The sequence below is a fragment of the Charadrius vociferus genome, unplaced genomic scaffold, assembly GCF_000708025.1.
Source record: "Charadrius vociferus isolate BGI_N301 unplaced genomic scaffold, ASM70802v2 scaffold134, whole genome shotgun sequence".
Classification (NCBI taxonomy): Eukaryota; Metazoa; Chordata; class Aves; order Charadriiformes; family Charadriidae; genus Charadrius; species Charadrius vociferus.
The window spans coordinates 729,180-741,294 of record NW_009648333.1 but is presented as its reverse complement, the minus strand read 5'-3'; the positions used below and the strand labels follow the sequence as shown (position 1 = coordinate 741,294).

Below are 12,115 nucleotides of genomic sequence, written 5' to 3'. Positions count from 1 at the left end.
TCCGTGAAACGTGCACGTCTGAGAGTTCACCTGCGCCAGGGAGAGCCTTTGGAGCAGAGATGCTGAACCAAAGGGCTCACAAGCTTGGCTCCTGGTGGGCTGGCAGCAGTTAGAATCCATCTAACGTGGCGCTGGAAAATCAAGCAAACTTTACCTTTTTCTGAGAAGAAGGCAGACTTGTTTCAGTTTTCTCTGTCTCTCCTTTTATGAATCTTTGTCATCGAGATCAGATGTACCTTCCTCCTCAGAGACTAGAAATCAAATACTTATATTTCACAAGACACTATATTTTTATGTACCTTAAACTTCTGCCTCTTCTAGCATTAATCACACTTAGTGGATGTATTGAAATCAGTCAGGCTTTATTAAGCGCACTAAACCCGCAGTAGTAGCTCATGCCCTGTGTACACCTACAACACATGGCAGGAAGTTTTCACAACCAGTTTATTGTGGGATTAAAAAAATGCACCAGTAGGATTGAACACTTTGGAAAGAGGTAATTTCAAAAACAGTTTTCTTGATAGTGATTGCTTTTTGCCATGGATAGGTTAGGTTGTGCTGGCAGCCCATTTTGTAAGGCAGTAACAACAGGATGAGAGAGCCCTCAGACCAGACGTGCCTGTGTTTTTTTTTCACATCAAGGTAGACGATATCTGAACTTGGTGAAGGTGCTGATTGTGTCACATGGCAATGAATGTTGTTAAGTGTGCATTTAGCTGCATCAAGTAGGACTACATGGGCTCTATAATTGTCTTAGGTAGTATTTATTTATGAAACCCAGCCCTATGGAGCTGCACAGAAAAACATAAACACATTTGATCATGAATCTTGATTCTCAATAAATCACATAAGGATAAAACGCATTTTATGTTCACAAAGTATTTTTAATTATTCCCTGACACAGACCATGTATAGCAGTGGTTGGAGCAAAGGTGGCCATCAGCACTTAGCAGCAGGTTCAGTTACAACTTCCAATACTAGAAATCACTCTGCTGGTGCAATGAAAAGTGCTGGAGAACATGCCAGTTCCTGGACAGCCACCAAATTACCTGTTGGTTTCTGGTGGGCAGGGGAGGCTTTGCTCCACCTCTCCTCTCTCCACAGTCCCGGTGCCTGTCTGTAGCTTTCTAGACTATAGCCCCAGTGACTGAGCCCTGCAGATAACAGAATAGAGACTTTTATTTTGTAAGTTGACCCAAAACTGATGGTAATGACTCATTTCTAAACTTACCCAAACCTGGGGCATAATTCACTTGCCAACAGGTGGCCCATGTGGTAAAGTGTTTGTTTAACAAGCTTTGCTTCATTCAGGGGAAGGTGAAATCACATTTTTAGAAACAAATTGTCATGTGAAAAATGAAAATGTTTTTCTCTGCCTTAATTTTTTAAATTATGTCAAATAGTTCCCATGAGTAAAATGAAAATGTCTATGACACATTAAAAAGGGAGAACATCTGAATGTGAAACACGCTTATCAACAACATTTTAAAGCAAGAAGCTATCAAAATCGATGCATTTCCATGAAAAACCTGGCTTCAAAGAAATTATGTTTTCTAAAGTATTGTCTGAGCATCAGCATGACTACTACTGTCCTCCATCTTCTCTGCCTCCCCCTCTGCTCTCCAAATTTTCAAATGAAAATGGCGCACAAGCAGCAGCGTGCAACACCTGTGGCCCAAATACACCTGCAGGATCACGCCCTACCACAGATCAAGGCTCAGAGGTCTGGTTTCCCAATCCCAAATGCATTCAGGAGCTGAACCAGGCACAGTGGTGTTTGCCCTTGCTGGTGCAGAGGCATTTCTAGATACAGCCCAGGACAATTCTGGGCAGCTCAGGAGCTTTATTGAAAAAAAATCCGAGGTGCTAAGATTACTAGGATTTAAATGGGTTTTGTGGACCATACAGACTTAGGTATCAGACTTAGGTGCCTAAATTTTGCACCCATATTTCTGTGGACTTGGGCCTGCTGTACTAGTGGAGAGACCTGCCTGCAAGGTAGCCAATGCACTGAAAATGGCCAGATCATTCTAAGGAAGTGTATATATCAGAGTCTTTGTGGGACAGAGAGAAACCTGTGTCCCACTGAATAAGACAACTATAGAGAGTAAATAAATCTGGCTGAAACTTTGTCCTTTTTTTGGAAAAAAAGCCTGTCAAACCCAGATTGGGAGTCTTTCTTATGGTGGTTTGCAGAGTTTCCTACGGGGGCCAGTGTTTTTTGACAGTTCCATCAACAAAGTAGTCATGAATGCAAATCATGGCAAATAAATGGGTGGATGATGCAAAGGCTGATGGAGTTGTAAAAACATGAGGAGGAGCCAAAGGTCTAGCACTCAGTAGGTGGGATCTGCTCAAAAGGCTGTTGGAATAGGGCTGAACACAAGGTTGTGGCATTTAGGAGTAACAAACAAAAGGCATGCCTTCAGTGTGGGGCATAACCCCAGCAAGTGGTGCTTCTGGAAGGGATTTGGGGTTAGGAATGACAGAAAAACTCCACATGGTTTGCTAGTGAGAAGGTGTGGAGAAATAGGCCTTGGTGATACAGAGACGTGGAGAGAAGAGGGATGATCTTCATCCCTGAATATAGCAAGAATAAAAAAGACTGAAAGCCTAGAGAACTGCTGAAAAAGCCACATTCGAAGAGGAGACAAGCTTCCGTAGGGTCTTGAGGTTTTGAGGTGCTTGGTGGCATCCCTTCATGCGACTTCAGCCTTCTGTGGCAGCAGCTGTCAGCAGTGGGGTGGTACAGGCAGTTGATCCTTTCAACCCCCTCAGAGAGGGGCTGTGCATACATCCAGGATGCGTTCCCCCTGCAATATAAATGCTCAGGCTGGTGTGGCTGGTTCATCTGCTTTTCTGCAGCCTTAGTCCCAGTTTGAAAAACTAACTTGCAGAACACCTGCAGGAAGACAAAAGAGAGGGGTGGGATTCCGGTGGTAGCTAATAGCTTCCAACACTTCTAATGAGTGTTCTCCTTCTTCCTTTGCCCAGGTTTTATCAGGCTGTGAATGAGTTTGACACCATGACCGCTGAAGACTCCACTGCAAGGATGAGCAACGATTCCTCCAATGTGGCTACCACAAAAGTGCCCGAAGGCGTTGCTGGTGCACCCAATGAGGCGGCTCTGCTGGCCCTCATGGAGCGCACTGGGTATAGCATGATCCAGGAGAATGGGCAACGCAAGTACGGCGGCCCTCCTCCCGGCTGGGAGGGCCTGCACCCTCCTCGCGGCTGTGAAGTCTTTGTGGGCAAAATCCCCCGTGATGTCTACGAAGATGAGCTCGTCCCCGTGTTCGAGTCCGTCGGCCGCATCTATGAAATGCGCCTTATGATGGACTTTGATGGGAAGAACCGCGGCTATGCCTTTGTGATGTACACACAGAAGCATGAGGCAAAGCGTGCCGTCAGGGAGCTGAACAACTATGAAATCCGCCCTGGCAGGCTGCTGGGTGTGTGCTGCAGCGTGGATAACTGCCGGCTCTTCATTGGAGGCATTCCCAAGATGAAGAAGAGAGAGGAGATCCTGGAAGAGATCGCCAAGGTGACGGAAGGCGTGCTGGACGTCATCGTGTATGCCAGTGCCGCAGACAAGATGAAGAACAGAGGCTTTGCCTTTGTGGAGTATGAGAGCCACCGAGCAGCGGCAATGGCCAGGAGGAAACTCATGCCAGGAAGGATCCAGCTATGGGGACACCAAATTGCTGTTGACTGGGCAGAACCAGAGATAGATGTGGATGAAGACGTCATGGAGACTGTTAAAATCCTCTATGTGAGGAATTTAATGATTGAGACCACAGAGGACACCATTAAAAAGGTCTTTGGGCAGTTTAACCCTGGCTGTGTAGAGCGGGTGAAAAAAATACGTGATTACGCCTTTGTGCACTTTACAACCAGGGAAGATGCCATTCACGCCATGAACAACCTTAATGGTGTCGAACTGGAAGGCTCCTGCCTGGAGGTTACCTTGGCCAAGCCAGTAGACAAGGAGCAATACACTCGCTACCAGAAAGCAGCAAAAGGAGGGGCCGCAGCAACGCCCGAAGTAACTCAGCAACCTAATTATGTTTACTCTTGTGATCCATACACGCTAGCATATTATGGATATCCATACAATGCCTTGATCGGGCCCAACAGAGATTACTTTGTGAAAGGTTAGTAAGCACAATTAGCAGATGTGATGGGCAGGTTTGGTCACAGACTGGTGTGACCCAAGGTCTGCTCAAGCCGAAGGACAGCTGGTGCTGCGCACTTCTTTCTGAAACACTCTTTTGAAGGTCTTTTTGCCGTATTTCTGATCATTTTCATTTTAATTTATGACTATGCAGAGTGTATTTATCTATAAATAATTGCTAATGTACAAGCTAGTATGAGAGAGGCATCAAAACTATGGTTAAGAATGAGCTAACAGTGCAAGCACGGGATGGGAAAGAGAGGGATCTGGTTTTTATGAGTGCTGTACTAAGTCTGAACAAGTCCAAGGGCTTCAGCTTCTGATGCCTCCTTCCAAAGAGATGGTTCCTAAGTATTAGAAATCATGTCAGAGTTCTCCCTTTGCCTTCTCCTGGAGGTGTGGGTACAGTGACGTGGTCATCCAAAGGGAGGGATGTCAGGGAAAGCCTCAGCTGGGAGTTCTCAAGGTGTCATTTGCCCTCTGCACTAAAACGACAGTAGTGCTGTGTCCTTCATAAAGTCATTTGAGAACTACAAGCAGAAGGAATCGCGTGAGTGCAAAATAATTCTCTTATTATTATACTTTAATTAGCTATCGGTTAGTCATTAAAAATTAACCAAAAATCAGTTATTCATAAAAAACCCTAGCAGCTATAACTGGTGTTATAATTACAATTATTCTGTACTTACAGGAATTACAGTTTCCTGAAATTTAATGTGTCTTTCTATATAACAGGCAGGTTAGCATGAATATATTCTTAAAGCACCCATGTAAACCAAATGTTCTTAACCCTAGTTGATCAAGAATTTCAGCCTCTTCTCAGTTTCCAGATTTGTACTCGCAGTGAACTACAGAGGAGTTCACTGACAGTCTAAATATTCAATTAGGCCATCACAGAGTGCATTAATACCACAGTGCCCAAAGTACCGTCGTAACGTGCGTGGAGTTGCTAAAATAAATAAAGGCAATATTTTTGGAGATGGGGTATATTCACATCACTAATAAGATAGCAGAGAAAACAAACAACACTAGTAAAAATATATGCAATGGTGGGACAAAGTTGGTTAAAGGCCAGGTACAACTTCGGGCCATGTCTGCAGGGTCCCATCACAGCCAGCTGAGAGGCTGTGTCTCCTCTGGAGGACAGCTGAGAGCAGAAGCTGTTCCTACTGCATAGAAATCACCCTGGAGGAGCCCCTCTCTCTCTGCTGAGTGCATTATACCCATAACACCAGCCATGAGAGCTGCATCAGTATAAATAAGCCGTTAATATATGGTCAGAAACATCAAGAGCAGGCTTACTGGGTGCTTCTAAGGTGAAACGCTTCTGTTTTCCTAAGCAAGGTCACTAAGACTCAGATCAAGCTGACTTGAGCAGCCTCATTTCTAAGCAGATGCCTCCCGATCTCAGCCTGGGGCCGTCTGTGCTCCCCATGGGGCGGTCGCTCTCCGTTACTCACCACGCTCTTCTGTGTTGTTATCATAAGCAGGCAGCATACGAGGCAGAGGGCGAGGTGCAGCTGGCAACAGAGCCCCGGGCCCCAGGGGCTCCTACCTGGGGGGATACTCCGCTGGCCGTGGCATCTACAGCAGGTACCACGAAGGCAAAGGAAAACAGCAAGAGAAAGGATACGAGCTGGTACCCAACCTGGAGTTGCCTGCGGTCAATCCGGTGGCCATTAAGCCCGGTGCAGGTTAGTATGTTAGTATGTGCCCGGTGCAATGTTAGTATGAGGAAAGCAGAGGTGGAGGGTGAGCCCCCGCCCCAAGCCCCGTGTCAGGCATGTGGGGATCCTTCCAGGGCCAGCCCACGGCTGCGGCAGTGGGGACAGCCCCGGGGCTGAGGCTCAGCGCTCCCAGTGCCAGATCCCTCCTGGCCATGGCTGGTCTTTCTGCAAACAAGAGGCACACAGCAGGACAGGGGACATGAACATCTGGGAGCTCTTCAGGCCAAAGGAAAAAAGGCCGAGGCTGTGCCCACCCCTCCTGTTCTCTTTTGTGCCTCCTCAGGAAGAAGAGAACTTTCCTCTCCTTCTAGTCATGTACACTAGACCATGATGACCAAGAGCAATCTTCCTCTCTTTTAATTTCTTCAATGCAAATTTCACCCTGGGAGATCCCCACCCCAGATTTCGAGCCAGGGAAGAGCTCTCCTCTGCTTAGTTCGTATTTCTCCGGTGCTGCGAGGCTGGGAAAAGGACCTGGGGCTTTCCCATTGCAGGAAAGTACCTGGCTGAGGTAAGCTCCTCCATCATCTTCAGTGGCACGGGGAAGGAGCAATGCAGGGAGCCCTCGGGGTCCAGCCTGCAGCTGTGCAGCACCTACAGGACGAGCTCTCAGCTCTGCTGGGCTGTGGGGAGCCAGCCCAAGGACCGGGGCAGGGATTGCCCCCTTCCACTACATCCTCAGATGATTATCCAGCCCTTGACCTTCCCAAGTGAACAGGATGAAGGCTGAAGTCCTGCAATTCCTCAAGATCCTGTTCAGAAAGTTTATTATTTGGAAAAGAAGCCCGAGGAAGAAGGTCCTTGCAGGTGATGGGGTCAAGCCCTCTTGCAGAAGTCCTCAAGTCTTCTCTCCATTCCTCTCTCCAAATAAATTGTAACTGCAGGACCTAAGTGGTTTTTAATAATAGAGCTGTAGTGGTTTCCCAAAACATGCTCCATACTGTCAGTGGAAATTAGTTAGCATCTAGTGAAGGCTGTGAAGAGTTCTTCATAACAGCTGGATGAGACAATGTGAGAAGACGTTTAGAGACAAAGGAAGGCTGTTAAGATTAGAGCCGTTTCCAAAGGAAGATCAGACTTGCTGAGAAAACTACCCGCTCACCATCAGAAAATATTACCGCTATGTGTCTTTGTAAAGATACTTCAGGAATTCCAGGTATTACTAAAGGATGCTTGAAAAGCGGGCTTTGAAATGCACGCCTATTAGTGGTGTCTGTAATTCATTTGACTGCCAAACAAAAGCCTGAAGTTCAAGTCTAAATGTTTCTACACTTGAAGCATGTTGAGATTCAGATTTCTTTATCAGGTCTTCCCCTCTTGTATTATTTCAGCACAGCCTCTGAGCACGGAAGCACCTGGTCTGTTTTCCCCAACTAGATCAGATGATCTACTAAGAGGTACCACATGCAAGACTTACCTCTGTTATTAAAAGAGTATGAGTCTGAAAGCACATTACCAGAACAACGGACTAGAGATGTACAGACTCTGCAAAATTTCCTACCATTTAGAAGAAAATTTCTTACCATTTCTTCACAAATGGTTAGAAAACTCCTGAGAGGTCACCCCAATACTTCATCTGCCAATTACTGTTTTTCTGCCAGAAATTACCACAGACCAGAGCACGTGAGCTCTCTGCCTTTTCTTCGGTGAGAAATTATCCAGGTTATTTAAACTAGTGATAAAACTGGTTTGAGCTGACCGGGTAGACTTGGTGTAGAAAGAGAACTGGAAAAGCTCATGGGTGAACGTCTCTGCTTGAGAAAACAGTGGTAGTCCACTGGTGGTGGAAACATCTCTGCCTGAAAGATATCTGATCAGATCCCTTGTTGCAGTCTCCAGGATGAAAACAAGAGTACTGCTTGCTGGCACCTGTACTTCCCACAGGCAGAATTGCACACTTCCACAATGCAAAGTTTCATCCCAATGAAAGAAACCTGTGTGCATATTTGGCTTTATTTCTGCCTTGCGGGCTGCACCTCCCATAGATGTCAACATCACCTCTTAGTCCATCATTTATTGATTGCTCTGTTTTCCTGGTGAATAACCTTACTGCTGAAATGCTCGCAAGCTGAATGCTGAAGTGTGCACTATGAGGCAACAATAGAAATCATAGCATCACAGAATATTTTGGGTTGGAAGGGGCCTTTAGGTTCCTCAAAGCCCCATCCAACCTGAACTAGAACACGTCCATCCACAACTTCTCTGGGCACCTCTTCCAGTGTCTCATCACCCTCATCATAGAGTATTCCTTCCTTATGTCCAATCTAAACCTACCTTCTTTCAGTTTAAAACTATTACCCCTTGTCCTGTTGAACCGGGCCCTACTAAAAAGTCTGTCCCCATTTTTCTTATAAGCACCTTTTAAGTACTGAAAGACCACAATGAGATCTCCCTGGAGCCTTCTCTTCTCCACGCTGAAAAACCCCAACTCTCAGTCTGTCCTCATAGGAGAGGTGTTCCAGACCTCTGATCATTTTTGTGGCACTCCTCTGGATGTGCTCTAACAGGTCCATGTCTGTCTTTTGCTGGGGACCCCAGAGCTGGATGCAGCACTCCAGGTGGGGTCTCACCAGAGCAGACTCGTCTCCCTCAACCTGCTGGCCACGCTTCTTTTGATGCAGCCCAGGTTGAGATTGGCTTTCTGGGCTGCAAGTGCACATTGCCAGCTCATATTCATTTTTTGTGATTATTGGGAATGTTCAGCAAACCACATTTCTTCCACAAAGCTCCACTTTGGACCACACACAAACTCACCATCTCTGAACACTGTCATTCTAACCACAGCAGTTTCCCTTTGTCTGAAAGACCATAGCTCTAATTATTTCGGGTTGTGCAATTTTGGCATGAGGGAGAATTTTCTTAAAAGCAATTTCTTTTTTAGTGTCATTAAACAGATTGATTGTAATAGAAAGACTGGATAAAATATATTTAGCCAAGCTCATCCTGGGAAACATGTAATAGTGACTGAGCTGATAGTTCGCAGGGTTGGCCAAAGGACAGCATATAGACCGGACCAGTTGCTGCCTGCAACTTCTGCAATACAAACACCACTTTTCTTTCCCGGAGCAGCTCTGCCTATCGCAACTACATGTGCCTTGATATCAACAGGTGGAGCAGGGACCCCACTGGGACAGTATGCTCTCTCACCTGTCCCTGTGCTCAGGCCATAGTTTTGGCCAGGAGCAAGGGACAGCGGTGGTCAGAAGGGGCTGTGCAAAGCCAGGTCACAGCTCCCCATCCCCAGTGTGGCTCTGGCCCTGTGACATCCGTGCCAGAAGCATGGGGAGAAACACTGGGCAGAGCAGGCCGCACCAAACCCATCACTGTGCATCAGCCACCCATGAGGTGCTCCCACCCATGAGGAGGGCAGAGATGCCCCAGGTCCCCTGCTGGCACATGGAGCTATCTGCCCTGGTGACACTGCAGGACCTCTGTGGGAGAGCCAGAGCAGCCAGGAGGGAGGACTCTTTGAGATGAGGTCCTGGAAACCCTCCCCCATCACACTTGATGTGTCTGGTTTCTCCTAGTGGCCATCCCTGCCATTGGTGCCCAGTACTCCATGTTTCAGGCTGCTCCGCCGGCCAAGATGATGGAAGACGGCAAAATCCACACTGTCGAGCACATCATCAACCCTATAGCCGTCCAGCAGGACCCAGCTAGTGCAGCAGCCGCTGCGGCAGCCGCGGCCGCAGCCGTAATACCGGCCGTCTCAACGCCTCCCCCCTTCCAGGTGAGTTCAGCACATAAGTCCTACTTCCCATACATCCTGCTTCCCATACGTCCTGCTTCCCATATGTCCTGCTCTGCATACCTGGGTCGGGGGGAAAGCCTGGCTTCTTGCCCTGCTCCCTTTCAGAAGATGCTGTCAAGGACGTTACAGTGCCCAACAGCCCTGCAGTTCATCTGACTTGCCTTAGACATCTGCATTTCAGACAGTTGCTCTCCCCCTGTGGGGAACCCAAATCTGGGAGGGAAGGAACATCCCCCATGATGGCATAACTCTCATACCCTCCTGTTACCACCTCCCCTTCTAGGGGGTTTGCAATTCAGGGGGTGGAAACGGGATATTACAGCAATTTAAGCACTTTTGTTGAGGTCTGAACCCAATGCTTCCCTTCCAGGGCCGCCCCATCACGCCGGTGTACACCATGGCTCCCAACGTGCAGCGAATCCCCGCCGCCGGGATTTACGGGACAAGTTACGTGCCATTCGCGGCGCCTGCTGCGGCGACAGCAACGATAGCCACGCTACAGAAGAACGCTGCTGCTGCCGCTGCCGCCGCTGCTGCCTATGGGGGATACGCCGGCTACATCCCTCCGGCATTCCCAGCTGCGACCATCCAGGTCCCCATCCACGATGTCTACCAGACGTACTGAGACTGTCGGCAGAGGAGGACAGCGGAGAAACACACACTGAAGGAACACTTTACTATTTATGAAGAAAGAACCGGCTGCGAAAGAGTAAACTTGTGGGCTCAGTAAACTGATGCAGAAAGTGAAGAATGTCATAGAAAAACGTGTTTGAAATATTTTCTACGCTTGAAGTTTTCACTAACTTTTTTAGGCTATTTTTAAAATTTAACATACCTGTATTCATACATTTCTAAAGGACCTCGATGCATCCAGCCCACCGCTGACGTGCATTTATACGCATCCTAGTGGGGTTGCATAGGGTCTTTTTTTTTTTTTTTTAGCAGTTATATTTTCAATATATTTGTGGTATGAAGGTTATTTTTTAGTAACTTCTGCACTCCAGAGATGTCTATTTTGTAGTGCCTTTAATAATATATCAGCTATATATTAAAAAGCACACCTGAGCAGCTAGGGAAAGTTTTAACAATATATTTTGAAGAATATATTCAATATTTAAAGAATACCTACTTTAGATATTTTTTTTTTTTTTAGGAAAAAAAACAACAAGTATCTTATTTAAAAAATTATACTGGAAAGTGCAATTTGAAAAAATGTGCAAGACCTCTGCATTTTTATGCTGGCATTAACACAATCTGCTCGTTCTTATTTGAAATCAAAAGTAACTAATAATGCCCGTTTGGGAAAAAAAGAAAAAAAAAGCCTCCTCACACAAACCTTTTCACAGTGTGATTTGCAGGCTTGTGTTAAGTAAAGGAAAGGCTCTGAGTTTTCCTTAACAACTGGATTTTTCCTATTTATTGCAGCTACTCGTAGTTGGAGCATAGCAGAAACGAGTAGCCGATATTTCGCGCGAGGTGTCTTGACTTAGATCTTCATCCAGTATAAAGCCTAGGCTCTTTTCAATGCTCTTTATTTTGTTCTTTGAAGTTTATGTCGTAGTGACTGAGAATGTATGCTGCTGTCGGCAAGAGCAGGCGGCTCTGGCCGAGAGGATGTGCAGCGTTACTTACCCATCGCTCCATCATGTTCCGTGAGAAATTTCCAAGGTACTAGGGGTGGTAGAGATACTGGAATTAGTGAAACTGGGCTAGTCTCCCTCCCAGCCTTCCTTCCATGCTTAATTTCCCTTCTCCGCAACTGGAGTTGTACATGCACATCAGGGGTGGGAGCGATTAGACCCGATGATTTTAAGACGTAGAGCCTGTAAATATCTTTTAATATACATTTTTAAAGTCATTTTATGTTGCAAATTTACATGGTATGTGGTTTGCCACAAAACAAAAACCTTTTATTGCGATGTTATAAAAAAGTTTGTTTTATTAAGAAGTAAATATATTATTGCAGTGTTTTGTGGCCTGTTTAAAGGCTTTTATTTAGTAGTGCGGTGAATGTAAAATATAGTAAAACGGTGTAGAAATATCTTGCCCATTGTATGAAGTCCATCAGCCCTGCAAAACACAGCTCCGGTGACGGGAGGTGTGAAGCAGGGAGTGAGCAAACGATGTTCCTTTACTTTTGTGGAATAAGTACCAACCGAAGGGGGTTTGTACCGAGTATATTTTGACAACTGAAACCACTTCCAGACCACGTCCAGCTCAGCTACGTTGCCTTTCAATACACCTTTTTTTTTTCCTTGCCTCAAAATTGAGCGGTTGTTTTTTAGGTGCTCTTGCTCAGCCAAGCTGAGCTCTCCTTAACCCCACCGACCCCTTCGCGAAAGCACTGTGAGGAGGTTAACCATTAGGTCGGACTCTGCCCCTCCGTGCCCCTTCCCCCAGAGACTTTTATGGTCTGTCCCTGCGCTTCTGGAAGCGTCCTCAGACCTTCGTCCCGTCCCCCCC

The 12,115-nt window shown here is 46.5% G+C and overlaps 1 protein-coding gene across 2 annotated transcripts; it reads left to right on the top strand.

Moving 5' to 3' along the window:
* The first annotated feature begins 3,001 nt into the window (after positions 1 to 3,001).
* On the top strand, positions 3,002 to 10,277 carry RBM47 (RNA binding motif protein 47). Of its 2 annotated transcripts, XM_009884951.1 has the most exons (4): positions 3,002 to 4,154; positions 5,662 to 5,868; positions 9,429 to 9,631; positions 10,023 to 10,277. In XM_009884951.1, the coding sequence occupies exons 1-4, from the start codon at positions 3,026 to 3,028 to the stop codon at positions 10,275 to 10,277; spliced, it is 1,794 nt and encodes a 597-aa protein (XP_009883253.1). In that variant the 5' UTR covers positions 3,002 to 3,025. The 2 variants fall into 2 exon arrangements, with proteins under 2 accessions (XP_009883253.1, XP_009883252.1); XM_009884950.1 differs by lacking the exon at positions 5,662 to 5,868 and having other exon boundaries at positions 3,026 to 4,154.
* The last annotated feature ends 1,838 nt before the right edge of the window (positions 10,278 to 12,115 follow it).